Raw genomic sequence first — 21,747 nt, 5'->3', positions numbered from 1 at the left:
CCTCATCCCTACATGGAACCTTATCACTTCATGGCAGATGGTGGCGCTTGTCTTTCTCGCCATGTTATTGAGATTTCTTTTCGCTGCGAGTTTACTCCAACTCGCCGCTGCTTCAAACGACTGTCTCAATGAACCCGTGCCTATCACTAATGCCCCAAAAACCAACGTCTGGGCAGGAATCAGTGCTGAGGACAATTTTGCTGTCTGGGAACTTCTTCATGACCCTACGATTGGCCTCAACCTGACATCCCCCGGCAACGCAACTATCACCGATAATTATGTCTTCTGGATTGATGCGATGCCGACGAATAAATCCGCAGTGCTTGCTTACCTCGACAGCGATAACCCTCCGCCGCTGAAGTACGCCCGGGTTATCATTTTTGAAGGTGGAAGGGAAAACCCTAGGTCTCAAGAATACATGGTTGGCCCCCTTCCTGTATCTCCTGCGACCATTGTCAAACCTCTTGATTACATTTACAATGGGGATATGGGTGGATCTGTGCCTTTCAATGCCCGCAGCTTCGACGATGTACGTGAAATGGCCGTGGAGCCACTGGTTGCATCTATTATGTCTAGCATTGCCCACATAACGTCGGTGCTATTCCAGGGGGGCGTGTATTATGGCAAGGAGGATAACAGAACGACGCTAAAATTTTCTTATACCAATCCTGTTTCTTTTGATGGAGAGCAGACATTTCTCAACATTATGTTTAGATTTCCAGCAAACGCTTTCCTGACTCCACTGGACTTCTTTCTCCTCATTGACTGTACTGGAACAGACCCTTCTACCTACTCCGTAAAAGGTTTTGTAACAAAGGAGCGGTTCTTTCCTACCGTTGAAGAGCTGGCGATGGCGTTTGCGGCTGATGAGCTGGACCAGGAGTTTAACCAGACCACAAACGGTTCCTGGGCTTTACTGGATCGTAAGACTGAGATGGGCACTCGTGAACTGGATGAGAAGTTCTCCGCGACTCTCTTGGAGCTTGGCGGGAAGAGATATAAGTTGGACAAAGACCAACGGTTCGTGGAATATATGGGTTGGTCTTTCTACATGGCACACAGTCGCACTCTCGGCCTCATGTTCTTTGATATCAAGTTCAAGGGTGAACGCATTCTCTATGAGTTATCGCTTCAAGAAGCTCTAGCTCAGTATGGAGGAAACCAACCCTTGGCAGCGAGCTCAGGTCAGTATGCTCACCTCACAATGCACCATAATATTATACATGCAAAACTGACCACTACCATAGCCTTTCAAGATACTCACTACAGTCTAGGAGCCAGGATGGGAGTCCTGCTTGAAGGGTTTGATTGTCCATATGGATCCACCTTTTTGAACTTGACTTACCACGAGGGCAACCACACCATAATCAGCCCAGATTCCATCTGCATTTTTGAAACTGACATAGGATTTCCCGTTTCCCGGCATCTCTCTAGAGTTGAAGAGTCTCGGTGGGGATACACAAGCCTGGGTGTAGTCAAGGGCAATGCACTCGTAATACGCGCAGTGGCTACGGTTGACAATTATGACTACATGTTTGATTATACATTCCACGTCGATGGGACGCTCGGAATCTCAGTCCGTGCTAGTGGCTACATCCAATCTAGCCCCTATTATAAGTCGCAGAGGCAATGGGGCCCTCGCATTCAGAAAGCTACCCAAGGATCGCTCCATAGCCACATCCTGACATGGAAAGCGGACTTTGACATCGTTGATTCCTCCAACTCCTTCCGGATCGACAAATTGGTGGCCACACAGCAATCGCAGCCCTGGTTCCCTGAGCTCGACGATTTTGAGCAAATTGAGGTTCAAAGCAACTTCTTGAAAAAGGAAGAACGACTGAACTACGAACCAAATAGCCAGGCCATGTACTGCGTGGTGAATAAAGGAAAGAAGAATGCTTGGGGCGAAACCCGGGCTTATCGGATCGTTCCTGGTCGCTCCAATGTCCACCTCCCAATCTTCAATTCCCCATTCTCCTTAAAGAATTCTGAATTTGCCAAACAGCATCTCGCCGTCACTCGCCAACATGACCATGAGCCCTTTGCAAACTCCGTCCAAAATACCAACTTGCCCTGGAAGCCGCAACAGGATTTCAGCAAATTTTTCAATGAAGAATCTCTAGACCAGGAAGATCTGGTCGTATGGGTAAATATGGGCATGCACCATTTTACCCGCTCTGAGGATGTTCCTGTGACGTTGTATAGCGAGTCGCATGCAAGCATGGCTTTCTCACCACACAATTTCTTCGACCGGGCACAGGATAGCGACTTAATGAATCGGCGCTGGGTTGTAGTAGATCAGGAAAGTCAGGAGCTAGATTTCGAAGATTATGGTGTGAAGCTTCCCCAGTGTAAGATTCGGATTGAAGAACCAGTTCTAGGCCTCAATCCAATACTAGAAGCCTAAGAGATGGAATACCTTGCACAAATCTACCTCGCGCTTTTTTGATTCTTATGAAGCCTGGAGGGTCATGATGCTCTGCAGTATCAACCCCATCTTAATATATTTATATTTCCGTCTTACGGAGTACATTGATGTGCCTGTCCTTGAATAGACAGATTCCGACTCAAATGGATTGAGTTCAGGAGAAGTAATATATTACTTTTCATTGATTAATTAATTAGTGAAAATCTGGGAGCTTTATATTTCCATACAAGTCACTTTATACGTTGCTGAAATTATCGAGACATCCGTGAGCCTGCCTGCCTGATTGTCACGAGATCTTTTTATGTTTTATGCTGGAGTCTCCTTCGGAGTATTGTATAGTCATATCTAGCTCGTCGCCAAACCTCTAAGCTGCTTGTTCGTGCCTATAGACTTGAAAGCATTGGCTATATCTGGGTTGCATTATCCCCTCTTTTATGGGCAGACTCCACCATTCATCCAGCAATGGCAGCCAGACGATTGGTGAGAGAATGATTCAAGATGTTCAAGGGAGGTGTAGACGGTCACGTGGTAATATGGAGTTGGACCTGACTCCTTAGCAAGAGCTAATAATTTACGCAACCACAAGGCCGTCCTCTTATTGGTATCATATTACGAACGTGAGGGCGGGAGGTCAAGGATTTAGGGTGGACGAATGGGGCTCCCTGCGCACAGCGGGAACAGCCGTTGGGCGTGAAAGAAGCCGCAAAGATAACGACTCTGCAACAGACTCTAAAAATGGTGACTCTTGGCTGGTGATCTTGCGAGGCTGTGAGAAGCGATAATGATCTGATTTGATAAACAGAGTTGGAACCTTATTTTCCTAGGACCTGAAACCTGGATGAGTGTTGCAAGGGTTTCCTTGAGGGCAGCAATGACTGCTTCGCAATCGCATCATCATTGTGCTCGGCACATCGGAATGATATCTTCATTCCTTAGCAAATGTGTTATTATTTGCCCTCCAAATTGCTGTTGTATCAAGCGCAGTCAGCACAGCCATGGATCCTATTGGGGCAGTGGGTCTCGCGGCAAATGTTGTTCAGCTGCTAGACTTTGGCATCAAGCTGGTTTCTAAAGCGCACCACATATACAACTCTCCTGAGGGTGCTGGGGTGCATAATATTGAATTGGATGTCATCGCCCAGAACTTAATCTCCGTGAACAGGCGGTTGCACAACAGGTCTCGCAAAATCTGCGCTTTTGCCGTTTGCGAGGACGGACGAGAAAGCAGAGCTTAACAGTGCGCTGTAACCAGATCGGCGAGGAACTGATCAAGGATCTGCAAGCGGCAAAAGTGCAGGGCACTCATAACCACTGGAAAAGTGTTAGACAGGCCTTGAAGAGCGCCGTGGGTCGAGATGGGATTCAGGAGCTATACAACCGACTCAAAAAATATCGAGAGCAGATTGTCGTCGTCCTACTTGTGATCACCAGTGCCAAACAAACAGCACTCAACGAAAATGTGGACGCAGTCAAGCATAGCATCATCGAGTCTGAATCGAGAATTCTCGGACGAGACCCGGAGGACTCGTCCCCAACCCCTGGATGCATCCAATGCTCGAATTGCAACACCACTAAACAAGAAGACGTGTTGAAAGTCTCGCGGCTGCTCTCCGAAAGGATCTCTCGTGGCTCGGAGGAGAAGATCAAGGAAGAAATTCTCGAAAGCCTATATTATCTAAATATGCAATACCAACGTGAATGGATCTCGAGCGCACATAAGAAGACGTTCAATTGGACCCTGGAGGATAAAGCCGGGTAGCATATTCGTTGGGATAACCTGAAGCATTGCTTTGTAAGGGAAACGGTATATACTGGTTGAGTGGAAATGCTGGGTCCGGAAAGTCCACCCTGATGAAATACATTGACCAGGACAAGCGCACTTTAGAATATTTGGAGCAGTGAGCATCGCCCCTTAACCTTGTGTTTGCAAGCTTCTACTTCTGGAATCCGGGAACATCAATGCAAAAGTCACAACTGGGGTTGTTGCAGAGCTTACTCCACAAAATTCTGTCGCAGTGACCAAGTCTCATCCAGAAAGTCCTTCCGGCTCCGGCCCAACACTACACTACAGCACCCACGGAAAGGTGAATTTCTCTTGGACGATTTCACAGTTGACGAACGTATTCAAATTGCTTCTAGAAACCAAGTTTGAGACTTAATTTTTGCTTCCTTATCGACGCGCTTGATGAGTTTGATGGCGATCACCAAAGCATACTTGATCTGCTTGTTGGTATGAGCCGAGGCCATAAAATTAAAATACTCGCTGCAACCTGCCCGTGGCTTTTATTTCAGGATGCGTTCCGGGAGTGTCCGAGGCTACACCGAGTTCCAAACACACGCTTGGAGCCTCTTTAACCCCCTGCCTCATCGACAAGCATCGAAACATATGTGCAGTTCTCGTATACCTTCAGACGCTATCGCCAAATGAATTGGTAATTCCTTTGATCGCCTCTCACGTATAGCCCTTTGGATTCAACCATTTGCTAATTTGGAATGACCATTACTAGACTTTGAAGGAGGGCAGGAATGTTGTGATATGCGCAATCGCAGGTGCTGCTGTCCCCGCGGCAGAGAGAACCGCAAATCGATTCCAGGTTGAATTAAATCTGCATTAGGGGTATCTTCTTGTGTTACAGTTCATTCCCGAAAAGCTTTTTCAACAAAATGAAATATTCTTTCTTGATGGCCGGTCGGTGGATTGCACTGCTTGGAATTGGATAGAGTTGTGGGCAATGCCATCTTGTCACCCATATAGATTTGTCTTATATATATTCCCTTTTTTTCAGAGACCCTTGTCTTTGCTGTTTCTTTTGCAAAGCTCCGGGTGGAAAGGTTAGCCTTCCCGGCCGTTTCTCTGTACTTCTTCCCCTACGGTTTCTATTGCTACAAATTCTTGGGTCTTTCTTTGGCCCTTGGTCTATCAGACATTGATCATTTATGATACCCTTCCGTCTCTTGTATGTTTTTTCTGATACCGCATTTTTATATATGGATCTGGTGTACCCCTTTTCAAAAGTCTTTTCTTTCCTCCCCATATTTATCACGACATATTCCCCCTGTTCTCCATCAGGGATGACCCCACAACCCTGATATCCTGACACTGAAGACATTCTCCTGACTCCTGAAGAGATAGGCAGGCTGCTATCTTGATATCCATCCCCCAGCGGAACAAACCCAACTCCCCGCTGCATATTTCTCCCAGACGCATGACGTGTCTCTGCTACCCAACGCGGCTAGCGTGGCCATTCACTCTCCCCCCTTTATTAACCTCTCCTCCTCCTCCTCCTCCTCCTCCTCCTCTTCTTCTTCCTCTTCTTCCTCCTCTCCTCCTTGTCAACCTCCTCTCGCCATCATCATCGCCTCCAGGTTCGACCATCCGCATACCCATCTTCCATCCACTGATCAGGTAGGCATTCGTTAAACATCCAGTCACTCCTCTCCTGAGAATCTCAATCTAGGCTGTCCAAAGGCAAGCCAGCGTCATTTACATTCCCCTAACTCCCTGCAAGACGCGTCACGTCCGCTCTCTTCGCCACACGAATCCCGACAACAAGCGCCATGAAGTCCCTCATCGCCATTGCTGGCCTCTTCTTGGCCATCACAGCAATGTGTCAAGACTTGAGTCCGGTCTTTAACCTTTCCCCATGCCCCGTAAGTGTCCTGTCGGCCTGTAGTGTTGGCTTCTCCCCCTTGTTGACATTGCGGCCTCCTTTTTTGACATTACTGACTACTCTTCAGAGATCTTGCGCAATGGAAACCTCCGGAAGGGCCAAGGAATTTGGCTGTTCCTCTGGTGATATTGCCTGCCTTTGCAAGAACAAAGAGTACCAGCGCGCACTCATGGAATGTGCTAAAAAATGCAAGCCTGAGGAAATCGAGGCCTTGGCTAAAGCTGGCCGCGAGGTTTGTGACAGTGCAGGTGCGTGCCAGTCAGAAATTACCGCCCTCTTTTTGTCTCTTCTCTTACTCAACGTTCACGGCCAATTCGATTTCTGGCATTCCAGGTGTCTCTATTCCTCCCGCGACTGGCGCAGATATTACCATCCCCGTTCCCACGGTGCAATTGCCATCTGCTCCTGTCCCTGAACTCCCCTCGGTTACCGCCCCCCCTTTGCCTGAATTACCAACTGGTTTACCCCTTCCTTCTCTCCCATCAGTTCCAAACCTACCTCCCAATGCTGGAGTTGAAGGTACTACTACAACTTCCCGCTCCTAACTCCATGCCCATTCTCCCTATCGAATCGAGCGACACCACCTCTCAAGACCCGGCCTTGAATCCTTCGGCCTCAGCCCCCAGCAGTAGCATCGATCCATACCTTGGGGCCGCCAACCTCCTATCACCGGTACATAATGGTGTCATCTACATCGTTCTCCTTGCCCTGGCCTTTTAAATTTCCCACCAGCTCGACAACAATGCTGATGTATCTACACTTCAGCAAAACTACCTCACAGCCATTTCCTATTTCCCAAGTTTGATGATTTTCACTTTCCATGATTCCGGTCTCTTATTGTCATCTTCTAATTTGCCATGACCTTCTGCTTCCCCCGCTTCCTCGTCAATCTTTTTTACCTTGGGGAATACGAAATAACAGGCGCCCGAATATATGACGCAAGGACTATATGTACTGCAAAACTTTGCTTTTAATTGTTGATGATCTCGGATGGCTTTGAATTTCGTCCATGTATATTTTACCAAACCCACACTGAGTGCCGCTCACACAGGTACAACCCAAATTCTATAGCGCACCACAAATATAAATTACTTATACCTTGCGCAAAAAATTTGAAGTTGTAGCTCTTTCAGAATCGTCCATTCAGTAATTAACGCTCGCCAAATCTGTCTCTTGTTTGGTAACTCTGCTCCCTCCTTTCGCCTTAACTGAGGCTCAAGCCTCGAATGACGTGGGCTCCTACTCAATTCCCTGGGCCAGAAAACAGAAGTCCCACACTCTCGAAAATGGGCATACCATTTTTTTCTACTTCTCAAATCGCATCCATTTAACACCATTCAAAGAATCCCTCTTTTTTCCGCCAAAAAATAAAAAATATATAAAAAAAATAAATAAATCAAACAATCTGTGATCCCTATAACGATACTGTGCTATGCGCTCGACCATTTCAAATGATCAAAAAATGTCAAATCGACGGTAGATAATGTAATATGAAGGAAATTGCTGGCTTCCACTATCCTTCCATCAGGCGCCAGGGAACAGGCAGGAATCGCGATATCACGTGATATATATCCGCCAGACAGACGCGTCTCGGCAAACAGCACGCATCCTGGAGTGGAGCCGCGCAAAGCGAAATCCCAGGCCGCAGCTTTGGAGCCTTGAAGGAAGCCTCCGCTACACAACCACAACATCACACCAAGCATGATCCAGCAGATAAATACCCTTTGATCGCTACCTCTCCCCAACCCCGTCTTCTTCTTCTTCTTCTTCTTTTTCTTTTCCCAATTTCCTTATCCCCCTCGAATCGTGCTCAATTGCTTGCCCAGATCCGCGAACCACTCCCCGATCCGGTGATGTAAATGGAATGAAAAAAGCAGATGTTCTATAAATAAAGGAAACACTCATATCGTCCCATCATACTGCGCTGGAGGTGCCAGAAAAGACGAATTAAGGGGAACACATATATTTATGCGCCATCTTCCCCTCCCCTCCTCGTGGCCCAGAATCAAACTTCTTGTTTCCGACCCTTTGCCGCATATTCCCATCCCACCACCGTGCTCCCGGAACCAACTACTAAACTGGCGCGATTGCCGCCGTATTTCCAGCACACCGCCCTACAAAGAAGGAAATAAGCCGTTCCTTCTACGTAATTGTGTAGCTGGTATCTATCGGCCACGGATTGGAAGGGGCAACTCCTCCTATTTTGTTTCTGTATCTCTGCGGAATAGGTGCTTGATAGCGGCTCCGTATAGTTCATTGCTGCCATTGATTCGACGAGGAGGAAAGGAGATGGCGCAGAAGGGTGGTGGTGGTGCGAAACAGGCTACTTTGGGGTACGTTCGAGATCCCCAGTTGAGTATTGGGTGCGTTTGGCTGTGTTTGTGCCAGGGTTGGTGTATTGGTTGGTGGTTTGCTTTGTGTTTTGTTGATTTTTAGGGAGGGACTACTATTCCCTTAAGGGCAATGAATGTTGTTTTGCCCATCCATCTTGCTGTTTGACAACTCTTCCTGTGTTTGCTTGCTAATCTGTATATATTCCCTTGCTTTTGCAGGAAGTTCTTCGGTGCCAACGCAGGTTCTGCGTCGCTCCCAAAGAAACAGGCTACTTTGGCATTCTCAACTGGCTCAGGGAGCAAAGAGAAGCGACAAAATGGATCTGCAACGCGGGCGAATGAGGATGAGGCGCTAGTAAATGGAGATAAGGATGTCGATATGAATAATGATGCGACGAAAAAGGAACCAAAGATTGACAGTAGGAGGAGCGAGACTCCTGCTGTCGAATCCAGGGAATCAGATTCGGATAGTGCAGCTGAAAAATCGCTGAGCCATAGCGACAGTGACTTCCCCGACTCAAAGAAGCTAAAACGGGAGAAAAGTCCCATGGAGGACAGTGACGAATCTGATGTTCAGCCAGTCACGAAAAGACGAAAACGTGCTCTTCGAATAGAAAGACCGCTGGCAAGAAACATTCGGCTTCCCCGAATCAAAATAAACGGACACGATCTCCGAAGAAGGCCAGGGAAAAGCCTGTGGCTGAAGACAAGGAATCCTCGTCCGCTGAACAGGAGGATAACATTTCTGAAAACGATGATGATTTGGCAGAGGAGAAGCCGAAAATTGCTCAGAAAAAGAGAGAAACGGTCCAGCAGGCATTGAAGGGATCTAGAAAGGATCCCTATCCAGATTGGAAAGCTGGAGAGCCCGTGCCATACGCGGCGCTCTGCACGACCTTCTCCCTTATTGAAATGACTACTAAGCGATTAATTATATTATCTCACTGCTCCCTATTTCTCTGCCAAGTTCTTCGTCTTACCCCAAAAGACCTTCTACCAACCGTCCAGCTCATGCTCAACAAATTAGCCGCCGATTACGCTGGCATCGAACTTGGAATTGGCGAATCATTCATCATGAAAGCCATTGGTGAATCTACCGGCCGCAGCCTGGCAGTTATCAAGGCTGACCAGCATGAAATCGGCGACCTTGGCCTTGTGGCCGCGAAAAGTCGCTCAAATCAGCCAACTATGTTCAAGCCGAAACCATTGACCGTAAGGGGTGTGCACGAGGGTCTTCTTGCAATTGCTAAAACACAGGGTCACGGATCTCAGGAAAAAAAGATTTCCGCTATCAAAAAGCTACTGTCATCTGCTGATGCTACTCTGGCAGGAAAGGGATCGAAGGGGATCGATATCACACAAAATAAAGGCGGCCCAAGCGAAGCTAAATTTATCATTCGTTTCCTTGAGGGTAAACTACGACTTGGTCTTGCTGAAAAGACAGTGCTCGTGGCGCTGGCGCATGCGATGGTGGCCCATGAGGTTGAGCTGCAGGGGAAAAAGGCTCCCAGCACCGAAGAGTTAGGCAAGGGTGAAGCTATTCTTAAATCAGTGTATAGGTAGGAATCTTCCTTCACCCCCGCCCCCGCCCCTAACTCTGGCTTTTTGGTTAACACCTTCTCCCCCTTGTTTATTCAGCGAACTCCCTTCGTATGAAGTCATTATTCCGGCTATGCTCGAGCATGGAATCTTCAACCTAAAGGAAAATTGCAAATTGCAACCAGGAGTGCCCTTAAAACCTATGTTGGCCAAGCCTACAAAGTCCATCACGGAAGTTCTTGACCGTTTCGAAGGCAAAAATTTCACTTGCGAGTATAAGTATGATGGCGAAAGGGCACAGATACACTACGTTGCCCGTGAGGAGATGCACAAATACCCTTCGACGGCGTCAACTTTGCAGAAAGATGGTGAAGGCATCTGTGCCATCTTCTCACGAAATTCTGAAGACCTGTCAAAGAAATATCCGGATATCTTGGGCAAACTAGAGAACTGGGTTAAGCAGGGGACAACAAGTTTTGTGTTGGACTGCGAGACCGTTGCGTGGGATACGGTCAATAAGAAAGTTTTGCCATTCCAGCAGCTCATGACGAGGAAACGGAAGGACGTGAAGGCTGAAGATGTCAAGGTTAAAGTCTGTGTGTTTGCATTTGACCTGTTATTTTTAAATGGAGAGGTAAGCCGGCTATATAGATACATACGTTTAATTCCTTTTCCTTCTTGTGCCCTTTTAAGTTTATCGAACCCCCTAACTGACATATCCCTTTGCAGCCCACTGTGAAAATGACACTGCGAGAACGAAGGGCTCGGTTGCACGACGCATTCACTCCAATTGAAGGCGAATTTGTATTCGCCCAACACGGCGACACTAACGATCTCGACGAGATCCAGACATTACTTGACGAAAGTGTAAAAGCATCGTGTGAAGGTTTGATGGTGAAAATGCTAGATACCGAAGAAAGCGGATATGAACCCAGCAAACGCAGTCGAAACTGGCTCAAGGTATAATACTTATAACACTGCATCAGATCGACCACTCATGCCACAATATTTCTCTAATCAATTTAAATTTCCTATAGGTTAAGAAAGACTACCTCGCCGGCATCGGCGACTCTCTCGACCTCGTCGTTCTGGGCGCTTACTACGGCCGCGGCAAACGCACATCTGTGTACGGCGCGTTCCTCCTAGCCGCCTACAACACCAGCACTCAAACTTTCCAAACAGTCTGCAACATAGGTACCGGATTCTCCGAAGCACTCCTCGAAGAGCTACACAAGTCTCTATCCCCACTCGTCATCGACCGTCCGAAACCATTTTACGACCATTCCTCCGTCCCCAAGGACCAGCCGGACGTCTGGTTCGAGCCAAAATATGTTTGGGAGGTGAAAGCGGCGGATCTGACGCTTAGTCCGCGTTACAAGGCCGCGGCAGACGAGTTTATGGGTACTAGTAATGGCGCCGGAAAGGGCATTTCGCTGCGATTTCCTAGGTATATTAAAAGCCGGGATGACAAGAAGCCTGAGGAAGCAACGGCAACGAGGCAAGTGGCAGAAATGTATCGGAGGCAGGAGAGTGTGAGTAAGGATACGACAGGGAAAGGCGGGGTGGATGATGATTTTGAGTACTGAACAGTTGAGTTGGGGCGTATGAAATGGTCGGATGTATGGGGAAGGCAGCTAGTTTCTTGGAGCTGGCTGGTTGTGGCTGCTCCACTTGCACATATACATTCGTTGTTTGGTTCTTTATACCTCGAGTGCTATTGTTCTATTTTCATGGATACCTACCTGTCTTGCTTTCTATATTTTCATATCATTGACAACACTGTCATTGCTGAGGTGGCGATGAAATGGAAAATGGATTACTTAGATATACCTTGATGATGAGAGATATAGCACGTCGCTCAGTTGGGCACGGTTTTACTATTAGGAAACTCGCTCTGACTCCGTCCATCTTCCATATTTGCATTTTTAGAACAATCCCATTCGCTGGCGAGACCAGCAGGAGAGATAAGTGAAAAACAACCATAACCGCAGGCACCAAGAACACCTTTTTAGCATAAAATTAGCAGCATAAAGGCTTCATAAAGGGCCAAAACGCCAGAGTACCTGCAACCCGGAGAACGAAAAGGAACAATAAAAGCACAGAATAATTATGGAGGTACATATGCATTTCATCCCAATTCATCGAATTTCCGCTTGTTCAACCTCTGTTACAACCGTCAACAGCACCATTTCCCACAGTGGCCCTTCGCCTCATCCACTCACTCTTCAAATTTCCTCTTCGCCCCAGTTCCAATCCCATTCACCCCCGATCCCATTGCCCCAGCTCCATTGGGTACCAGACTACCCCTCCTCCTCCTCTCCTCCTCCACAGCCCGATGCTTCGCCATGTCCGCCTCAGCCTGCCTGCGCTTCCACGCAACCTTAATCGCCGGCGCCGCACGGATCAAATCCTCCTCCCCAACGCGATCCTCAATACTCTCCATAACACTCTCGACAGTCGAGATGTGATTTGCGTCCGTTTTATCCTCTCGCAACCGCATGAAGCGCCATCGGTGCTGCTCGTCCTTGTAGCACTCGACAATGGAGTCGTCCAGCGGCTTCTGCATCGCTTTGAGCGTTTCCCATTCCTCCTCCGTGACGTGCATGGTGCCGTAGGGTATGTAGTCATTTGCCCTTCGCACGACGAAGAGGTGGAAGATGGGGATGGCGTCGTAGTCTGGATAGGGTTCCGTGGAGCCGTCACCGTCGGCGTCGGCCGGGTCGGGCTCGACGATGGGGAATTGTAGACGCATGCGAAAATCGACTGTGTTCTCTCCTGGTGGTTTCCATTTGAGAATGTTTTCATCCGTGCCGATTTTATAGGGGGTGCTGCGACAGGTGAAGATGAGGCCGTCATTGCCGTGGACCTTCTTCACCCGGGGTATTATTTCGCGGAACATCATCTCGAGGCCATAGCTGAATTGCGTTGATTTGTCCTCCACGGCAAACGCGCGGTGTTGCTTTTCCGACGGGTATTTCTTGTACATAGCATTATAGGGCTTGAGGACTTTCTCTTTGAAATATGCCAGCCGTTTATCGAGCGTGCGGTGCATCAGACTCGTCCCGTCCAGCACGAGACAATCGAAAACGTAGAATTTCAACTGTGACGAGCCATCTTCATAGGTATCGATAACTAGCTCCCCATCCACAATCGTATCTACATGGAAGCTCTGGAAGGTATCATCGTCTGGTAGTGGGAAATGTAGGCCGGGCACATATCTGTAGTCATTCTTGCGGTCGATGAGGTAATGGATTTCCGGTGTGTCGGACTCTGGGTCCCCACGGGCAAAATAAAGAAGGCAGCGGATCCCATCCGTCTTCTCACACACGTAGTAATCTACCTTTTGCAGTTCGAGGATGTGTCGTGCAGCGAAACTTACAGGTTGCGCGCCAGGGAACCCTAACGATGTGCGACCCAGAAGATGCGCAACTTCTCTGCGGAATTGGTCTGCCAATTGTGGCTCGGCTTTTATGCCGATTTTGTCGAGATCGGGGACGGTGGGGTTGTTCATGGGTCTCGTTTCCTTGATTGATACGGGTGGAGCGGAGGTGGTGTCTGAAGGCCCGCACCGCAAGAGGACTCTTATGGCGGATAGAGTAGCGTGGAAGCAGGGAGTGGGAGCAGGGAGTGAGAGCAGGTGAGCCTCAACGGGTAGCGGCGTATGAGCCACGGAGAATGGAACGGTAAAGAGCGCGGTGGGTGAAAATCGGCTGGAAGCAACTTCTCAGCTGGTGGTTTGGATGCTTTTACCGATGTTGGATGAGTGATGCCTGAGGCGCCAAAAATCTTAAATGCATCCAAACAAAACATCAATATATCGAATGAAGGAAATAACTATGGCCATTTGCCCCAGAATTAAATTACTTTTTTTTGAGTAGGAAAAAATAGACACAAGTGTGCAGCGATAATAAATTGGAATTATCAAAATATCTCCAGTCCCATGCACACAGATAATAGTTGAATCTCACATTAGAGAAACATAGACTGTATGAGCAACCGTTTTTACAGGAGAAAATTCGATATACAGTCTTTCGGAAAGTATTAACAGACCAAAATTGCATCGTGTACTATACAAATGTTGGGGTATCATCTCAGATCGCCAAAAATCCCATCCTGTCGCCGAAAACGCCTTGAGCAACCAACCGCATAAACATCGTTTCATGCCTAGAAATCCAAGGGGAAACCATCATCATAATAACAAGTAGTAGCGGAACATCATTAAACATATACAACATCCGAAAAATTAAGCTGCAGTTGCAGCCATCGAAGTCGTTGCGGCGGTTGTGGCAACCGTTGTAGGTGGTGAGACTGTCGCAGGATTTTTCGCGGCAGCAGCAGCCTGGGAAGCCCGGTTCTGCACTGCCTGCTGGGAGATGGAAGGCTTTCTCGATGTTTCCGCAGATTGCGCGGCGGAATTAATGACGCTTGTAGGAGACGATGAAAAGTTGGTAGAGTCTGAGGCGAATAACGTTCTTTCACCTCCAACTTGGCCCTGGCTGCTTGTGTCGCGTGGATGGGAAAAGATACCTCCCCTGGTGCCCCCAAGAACCTGTGAGAGCATTTCCTTCATGCGCACCAGATGGTATTTTCGTCTGGTTGGAATTAGAGGATGGGTTATCAGCGGCTGAGGATTGGACCGAGCGAGACCGGCCATCACGGCATCTTTCTCCTCGTCCGAGTCGATTGGCCCATTGCCATCTAAATCGTCGTGGATCGGAGCATTTGCATCGATAGCAGCCTCTGCGATGTGTATATTAGCAGCTTGAAAACAGGGTGATCCTAACAAAATGTATCAGATGACAGTGCAGAGGTATACTCACTTTGCTGCCTCGCCTGGTTCTTCTTTTGATATGCCTGGAGCAACATATCGTACGGCAACGACCGTCCTGGGACAGCTCGTTTGGAACCCATAGAATGGCTCTTACAAGTTAAAGATCGCGCACACTGGCCGCCGTTGGGGAGGGGAACACCGCATTGTTTTTCTACGTCGACAGGGCCCTTAGGCTTTGGGACTTTGGGTTTGGGTTCGTCTTTCTTTTTCTTCTTCTTCGGCTCCTTCTCCTTATCATCGTCTCCATCAGCTTTGCGCTTTTTTCCTTTCTTCGGCCCATCGTCCCCGCCAGCGCTCTTCTTCGCGCTCTTCTGTCCTTTCATTGCATCGTCATCATCGCCCACACCAATACCAGTCCCGTCATCCTTATCGTCACCGTCCTTCCCCTTATCTTTCCCTAGCGCCTTCTCTTTTGCTCTGTTGGCAGCGTCGCGAGCTTCTTTCTTTTTCCGCGCTTTCTCCTGTTTAGCTTTTAGGCAGCCTCGTATGTGCTCTGCCGACGTTCGTTTTAAAACTGGTCGTTTACAGTGTTTGCATATCACTGTTTCCAATTGGGCTTCTCGCAATTTGCCGTTGGGGAACGAGGCCATGATTTTCTCGTCCATTTCGGGGAGGATGGGCGACGAGGAAGCTCGCGATTCAGGGTTTCCGTCTTTCGATTCTACCCGAAGGGACCGCGTGAAACAAAAAGTTTTTTAGCTAGCCCGGGTTCGTTGCAAATGAAAATACAGCAAGTATCCATGACATGCGAACGAAATCCCCAGCCCCCGTCAAGTGCAGATATTATTTCAAGTATATTTTTCACTCACCAGCTTGTTCCTGGTCTTTCTTTGCAGCCTTCGCGTTCTTAGCCGCAGACTTTTTGGAAACCTTAAGTTTTCCCGGCCGATTATCCTTATCGCTAAACTTGTATCCCGACGCATCGACAAAACTCGCTCCCGAACTTGAAGCGACTGACGATGCTATTTGCGCCGTTAAATGCCAAAAAATGGAGGTAGATGGCAACGAAGCATTAGCAACAGTGGTAACTTAGTGCCATCTTCGCTTGAGCGATAACCTAGTATATGATCGGGGACGGGAAATCGCGGGAATCGGAACAGGGCAGGTCGAGAGGGGGAGGGGGATCTCACCTCGGCCTGAAGCGCCGTTTGTCGTCATATTGGGAGTGTTAGACTGAGCTAACTGTTGGCTCGTATGAAGGTACAATTATCTCGTGGATTGGGTATGGATTTGTATAGCCATATGCTGTTGGTTTTGGGAAATCGGATGGAAAGATCCATGGATGCGAGAAGCTGGGTCATGTGACCTGGCGACTTCAACCCGACTTGATCTCAGCGGAATCACGACGTGGGATTCTATGCCGAATATCTAGAGGACGGTGATGAATATGTCTGGGGGAGCGTTCGCAAATAATGACAATAAGTTTGTAGTATAGTAATACATTTTATTTTACATTTGATCATTGCACTGTTCGGTCATGGACAAGCCAATCGGGTATCTACGCAATCAGACAACTCAGGTCAGTATCGCGCAAAACAAAGGGTGCTATTTGTTCCCCCGAACCCAAAGCTGTTCGTCATGGCCACATTGACCCGTCTCCCCTGCGCTACATTAGGCACGTAGTTGCAGTCAAATTCCTCCGTCGTGTTGTCCAGGTTTATCGTCGGTGGTAAAACATTCTGCACCAGTTAGATTATTAGTAAAGGCATACCACTCCACAGATCTGTAACCACTCCCTGGGGTTTAGCGATCATGTTGTGGCTTACCTCGTGGATCGCTAAAATGGAAAAGACAGCTTCAATAGCCCCGGCCCCGCCCAGCAAATGGCCTATCGCACCCTTCGTGCTGCTGACATTGATATCGGCGGTTTTCTGTTTTCCCTCACTTCCTAGCAGGAGCGTTTTGATCGCAAAGTTCTCCGCTGCATCTCCAATTACTGTCGACGTCCCGTGTGCATTGATGTAATCAACCGTTCCCGGAGAGATCTGGGCATTCCTCAGCGCCCTTTTCATAGCTAATAACGCGCCCTCTCCGCTCTCTTTGGGCGCCGTCATATGGTACGCATCGCCAGAACACCCATAGCCCTTCAGTTCAGCATAGATCTTCGCACCGCGGGATTTAGCATGCTCGAGTTCCTATATGTAAGAAATCAGCCTTGAAAGATTCCATATGAATACTAGTATGAACCGCGACTTATGTAGTCTCAGGACTGTATCGCAACACACCTCCAGGACCACAACTGCTGCACCCTCTCCCACGATAAACCCCTCACGGTCCCTATCAAATGGCCTTGAAGCCTTCTCTGGTGAATCATTGAATGACGTAGCTAGGCTACGACACCTGGAAAACCCACCCAGGACTAATGGGTGGATACACGACTCAGCCCCCCCTGCTATCATTACATCTGCGTCTCCACAAGCGATGAAACGGGATGCGTCGCCGATTGAGTGAGCTCCGGTGGTGCAAGCCGTGGTAGCGGCATGGTTGGGCCCCTGTGGACGATTAGAGCCATATCAGAAACGATGATAATAATGTGAATACGTACTGCGAATCCATATTTCATTGAGATATGCCCTGCACCCAGATTAATAAGGAGCTTAGGAACGAAGAGGGGGGAGATCTTTTTGTAGCCCTAGATGCAAGAATGTAAACATGGGGGGGGCCCTTTTATACATATCTAGCGGTAATTAAGTATGAAATTGTTTTTATACATACCCCTTTATCATAAACGAGAGAGGTATCGTAAATCTCATCGAAGTTGCCAATGCCAGAACCTAAACATACGCCCTATTGACAAGTTAACCGACCACTTCAACTAGCATTAGGAGTTGATGACCTTCCTCACCGTCATTTCCTGCTGTTCACGATTAGTAGGCTTCCAGCCGGCATCCTCCAGAGCCTCCTCAGTGGCTGCAAGGGCATATTGCGTAAAATTTGCGGTCTTCCTTTCTGCCTGTAGTGAAGAAACGTCAGTAACATGTTTCGTGCTCTGTGGTATGGAGCCAGAACACACCTCACGACTTAACCAATCCGATCCTCTCCAGCCACCATCATTCTTCGAACCTTGAGGAACCAGCGCAGCAATCTGGCAGGGTAGATCTGCATACCCGGGACCCCGGTTCTTGACCGAGACGACACCACAGTGACCATCTAAAAGGCGTGTCCATGTTCGTCGTACACCTACAGCGACAGAATCATTCAGGGAACAGAACAACCTATGGAGCAATTTTCAATTTGCTTCCGCTGCGTCTAATGAACACCAAAATTAAACTCCCAAACGTACCGATTCCGAGTGGAGAGACTGCGCCCAATCCTGTGACTACGACCCGGCGCATGGCACCGCTCCTATAGCATGTGTTTGGTGGCCGAATTTTCGGACGGGCCGGATTGAAGCGGCGTAAAATGTTTACAGGAAGATGTCTTTCATCATTTCGTCAGGAATTGCGTCAGAGAAGGGGGAAGCATACTTAAGCTGATCGGGTTCCGTTGATAGTGTGCAAGATATGCTTAATTTTTTGGTGCCGTTTTTTTCAACCAGCTAAACAACTTGGCCCGTTGGAACCGTGGCTTACATGTGACAATCCCGGGCATCACCACACCCAATATTTTTGGTTTACTCGCCTATACATTGCCTGGGGATGCAGGGGAACAAGATACATGAATATTTACTACGATGGGTTTTAATATTTAAAAAAAAAAAAAAAAAAAAAATTGAACAACGAACTGCTAAGTAATTGCAATTGATCGCAAAGACTTCTTGATTTAAAGTATATAGCCTAGCTAATTGCTATTTCAAGCTTCGTGCACCTTTTCCGCCAACTTTCATTCCATTATGCCTCATACTAACCAGCCGCCTTGAGTCATCCTTCTCGAGCTCAGAACCAATCCTCCACTGCAGTCGCCTTATTACGAAGAGAATGGTGCGATGTAGACACGTTTGCCCAGGGGCACTCCTTGTTGCCGCAGGATAGCATAGGAAGTTTGCAGATGGAAAAAACTATTGGGAACCGAGTATCCGACGATGTAGTCCTTCGCAGAAAGCTCCTTGGTTTTGCCGGGACCGAGGCCCATCGTGATGAGTTTCGTCTCCTTGCCCTCGACAGAGTCGGGGTCCACCTTCTCGAGGGAAGCTATGGCGTCTGTGGTTTGTTTGCGGAGGCCAGCGAAAGTTGACTGGAGTTCCAAATCGACTGCTTCTTGGCCAAGCAGGCGGGCGGCGCATTTCGTTGCCGTTTCAGCAACTGACCGTACCTGAAAGTCGAGGGGTTTCATGTCTTCGTACAGCTTAGCCTGTACGTAGTCATCGACGTTGAGATTCTTGGTTGCGGCGTGCTCTTCAGCGCTGGCGAGGACGGCATCGAGCGATTTGAGGGTCTTAAGGACCATGCCAACACTGGCATCGTAAGTTGAAAACGGCATGTTGAGGGGGATTTGGTGGTGGGAATGGTGGGGATGGTGGGGTTGGTGGTGGTAGTGCGAGTGGCGGTAGTGGTTGGTGTGTGGAGGATATGCTGAGAGTAAGAGATGGGAACGACAAAAGGGAATTCTCTCCTGGAACGAAGCGGCTTTTAAATGGAACAGACTCGGGCAGACGGGACAATTGAATGCGCCGGAACGATGCCTCGAGATTAAGGGAAGGAATATGAGGGGAAGGAATATGAGGGGAACGATGCAAGTGTTTACCTTCTCTGTATCGGATGACCACGACTAGTTAATTGACATTACTAAGACACCCATGTTTGACATGGGCATTGTCAGGCTCGACCGTGACCATTCTCCAGGGTGCGCAGCATGGCGTTGGGATCTGCTAACTTCTCGTATCCTAAACTCGATTGCAAACGTATGTTTGTCAAGATCGAGGCAGAAGAGGGCTTGTGGCTGCCCAGCCCGCCAATTACATGGAGTGGGATGGTCCCAAAATAATTTTGTCCTACGGGTTTCAATTCCTCCGAGTTCTTGAATAATTGGCTGATAATCCCGTCTTGTTGGATATTTTGAGGCAACTGAGTTTCAGTCAAAGCATGCCCAGTCAATTAAACGTCTATAATATCATTTTATTTGAACTGTGGCGCGCGGGAGAGATGACTGATTTCAAATGCAGCAATTACAAATCAACAACTGGAAGCCAGGAATCCATAAATTCAGGGACTTCTTGACACGTCTCCAAGACGAATGTCGCATGCGCCCATCATGCAGAGCTCGTTTAGCACTCGTACTGTAGCCCTCTGCCCTGAGAGCTCTCAGTCAGACTCCGAAATCCGATCCTCGCTCAGTAACCAGCGTGCGTTCTTGGTTTCTCTAAGTAATTTGTCCTAGTAAGTTAGTACGAATGGCTGAATGGGCAAGCAATCCTTACTGACCGCAGTTATTTCACACAGGATATCTAGCGAACAACATAGAAGTGTTTGAATATCATGGCTATGTTGTGTGTTCGAGGCTTCAAGTGTTTATCATCGCGTTCCCTCTCGGCTATCCCCAATGTTCGGCACTGCTTTCTCGGCACTCGACGGCAAATTTTGCAATCGGAAATGGTGTTTGCCGCTGCCTCCGGCTTCCAATTCCGAGGCCTGGAGACATTGCAAATTTTTCCAAGTCGCTGTTCGCCATAGTGTCCAGCTTTCTTGCTCTTCGTAGCTCAAGAAAGGGAAAAGATGCTGCTTCGAAGCTGGACAAGCATCCTTGGCGGGTTTCTCCTGTACTATGTTAACCCCATATATACCCATGATGGGCACGACTATTCTGATCGTGAGAAGAGCTCCATTGACCGTAGGGAAGAGCTCCTGAAGAAATGGGACCAGGAGGTAATGATACCCTGTCCCTCCTTCCTTCTCAATTATCTCCGTTGAAACCGCGCTAATCCTAGAAACATTTTCATCAGTGGAGTTTTTCTGGTGTTTCAACCTTCGCCCATCTGAAGCATGTAAAATGCCTCCTAGAGCCGGATGAGCACTATGATATCGCTATACTCGGAGCTCCTTTCGATACTTCCGTTTCCTTCCGGCCGGGAGCCCGCTTCGGCCCGCGCGCCATCCGCGCCGCAAGTGCTCGCCAGCTCCCAGCAAATAGCTACAACACCCGCGCTGCCATCAACCCCTATCTGAACTGGGCTCGCATTCTCGACTGTGGAGGTATCCCTATTATGCTATTTGACAACGGGGTGGCAGAACGCCAGATGTACGAGGCCTTTCTGGAGTTAGGCACCCGTGAGGCCCCAAACCCTATTCCTGGGGCATTTCGCACGGAAAGCCCAAGATTGTCACACTGGGCGGTGATCACAGCATCACCCTACCGGCTCTTCGTGCCTTGCACAAGATCTACAGAAAACCGGTCACCGTGTTGCACTTCGATGCGCCGTCCGGTACTCGGCGTATTGGACATCTGATCAATCCTGCTTCAACCACGGTAGCTTTTTCCACACGGCCAGCCGCGAAGGGTTGATTTCCAACACCAGCTCCGCACACGCAGGTCTCCGCACCCGTCTGACCGGGCTGGATGATGGCGATTATTCAAATCCCGGGCCCGAACAGGGCTTCCTTCGAATCCATGCGGATGAGATTGACGATGTTGGCCCGAACGGGATCATCAACAGCATCATCTCGCGCATCGGCCTTTCTCCAGAAGAACCTGTCTACCTGAGCCTTGACATTGACGTGCTAGACACGGGCATTGCCCCCGGGACCAGCACGCCGGAGCCCGGTGGGTGGACTACGCGGGAGCTGATTAGGATCCTGCGAGGAATCGAGAAGTTGAACCTTGTCGGTGCGGATATTGTGGAGGTCTCACCTAGCTACGATACCGCTGGGGAGATTACTGCTCTCGCAGCTGCGCAGGTTGCGTTTGAGATTATTACGAGCATGGTCAAGCTGGGTGTCAAGGAGGAGGTGGGAGGTTGGTATGGGAAGAAAGAGGAGGCAGGGAAGAAAAAACGGGATGAGCTTTGAGAAG

At 48.6% G+C, this 21,747-nt stretch overlaps 9 protein-coding genes across 9 annotated transcripts; 5 read left to right on the top strand and 4 right to left on the bottom strand.

Moving 5' to 3' along the window:
- Positions 1–61: 61 nt before the first annotated feature.
- HCBG_04520 (lysyl oxidase) lies at positions 62–2,407 on the top strand (the record flags this gene model as incomplete). The annotated part of the gene is made up of 2 exons (XM_045431569.1): positions 62–1,184; positions 1,248–2,407. The coding sequence occupies 2 exons, from the start codon at positions 62–64 to the stop codon at positions 2,405–2,407; spliced, it is 2,283 nt and encodes a 760-aa protein (XP_045288122.1).
- Positions 2,408–3,423: 1,016 nt separating this feature from the next.
- HCBG_04519 (uncharacterized protein) lies at positions 3,424–4,187 on the top strand (the record flags this gene model as incomplete). Its single annotated transcript, XM_045431568.1, has 2 exons — positions 3,424–3,630; positions 3,681–4,187. 2 exons carry the CDS (start codon positions 3,424–3,426, stop codon positions 4,185–4,187), a joined length of 714 nt encoding a protein of 237 aa, XP_045288121.1.
- A 1,599-nt stretch (positions 4,188–5,786) lies between these two features.
- Positions 5,787–7,204, top strand: HCBG_04518 (uncharacterized protein; the record flags this gene model as incomplete). The annotated part of the gene is made up of 4 exons (XM_045431567.1): positions 5,787–5,834; positions 5,938–6,079; positions 6,167–6,347; positions 6,433–7,204. The coding sequence occupies 3 exons, from the start codon at positions 5,987–5,989 to the stop codon at positions 6,642–6,644; spliced, it is 486 nt and encodes a 161-aa protein (XP_045288120.1).
- A 1,184-nt stretch (positions 7,205–8,388) lies between these two features.
- HCBG_04517 (DNA ligase) lies at positions 8,389–11,855 on the top strand (the record flags this gene model as incomplete). Its single annotated transcript, XM_045431566.1, has 7 exons — positions 8,389–8,432; positions 8,652–9,012; positions 9,051–9,991; positions 10,071–10,605; positions 10,701–10,931; positions 11,009–11,503; positions 11,796–11,855. 7 exons carry the CDS (start codon positions 8,389–8,391, stop codon positions 11,853–11,855), a joined length of 2,667 nt encoding a protein of 888 aa, XP_045288119.1.
- A 334-nt stretch (positions 11,856–12,189) lies between these two features.
- Positions 12,190–13,560, bottom strand: HCBG_04516 (mRNA-capping enzyme subunit alpha; the record flags this gene model as incomplete). The annotated part of the gene is made up of 1 exon (XM_045431565.1): positions 12,190–13,560. One exon carries the CDS (start codon positions 13,480–13,482, stop codon positions 12,190–12,192), a length of 1,293 nt encoding a protein of 430 aa, XP_045288118.1.
- A 654-nt stretch (positions 13,561–14,214) lies between these two features.
- Positions 14,215–15,960, bottom strand: HCBG_04515 (uncharacterized protein; the record flags this gene model as incomplete). Its single annotated transcript, XM_045431564.1, has 4 exons — positions 14,215–14,711; positions 14,792–15,463; positions 15,612–15,764; positions 15,933–15,960. 4 exons carry the CDS (start codon positions 15,958–15,960, stop codon positions 14,215–14,217), a joined length of 1,350 nt encoding a protein of 449 aa, XP_045288117.1.
- Positions 15,961–16,251: 291 nt separating this feature from the next.
- Positions 16,252–18,137, bottom strand: HCBG_04514 (3-oxoacyl-[acyl-carrier-protein]-synthase; the record flags this gene model as incomplete). Its single annotated transcript, XM_045431563.1, has 8 exons — positions 16,252–16,300; positions 16,366–16,481; positions 16,569–16,937; positions 17,028–17,294; positions 17,348–17,434; positions 17,518–17,589; positions 17,648–17,982; positions 18,086–18,137. The coding sequence occupies 8 exons, from the start codon at positions 18,135–18,137 to the stop codon at positions 16,252–16,254; spliced, it is 1,347 nt and encodes a 448-aa protein (XP_045288116.1).
- Positions 18,138–18,708: 571 nt separating this feature from the next.
- HCBG_04513 (uncharacterized protein) lies at positions 18,709–19,221 on the bottom strand (the record flags this gene model as incomplete). Its single annotated transcript, XM_045431562.1, has 1 exon — positions 18,709–19,221. One exon carries the CDS (start codon positions 19,219–19,221, stop codon positions 18,709–18,711), a length of 513 nt encoding a protein of 170 aa, XP_045288115.1.
- A 771-nt stretch (positions 19,222–19,992) lies between these two features.
- Positions 19,993–21,743, top strand: HCBG_04512 (agmatine ureohydrolase; the record flags this gene model as incomplete). The annotated part of the gene is made up of 4 exons (XM_045431561.1): positions 19,993–20,083; positions 20,437–20,603; positions 20,681–21,135; positions 21,209–21,743. The coding sequence occupies 4 exons, from the start codon at positions 19,993–19,995 to the stop codon at positions 21,741–21,743; spliced, it is 1,248 nt and encodes a 415-aa protein (XP_045288114.1).
- Between the last annotated feature and the right edge of the window lie 4 nt (positions 21,744–21,747).

This window comes from Histoplasma capsulatum (assembly GCF_000150115.1).
Source record: "Histoplasma capsulatum G186AR genomic scaffold supercont2.5, whole genome shotgun sequence".
NCBI lineage: Eukaryota > Fungi > Ascomycota > Eurotiomycetes > Onygenales > Ajellomycetaceae > Histoplasma > Histoplasma capsulatum.
Note: the sequence above shows the minus strand (reverse complement) of the source record. Positions and strands in the feature narration are given on the sequence as shown.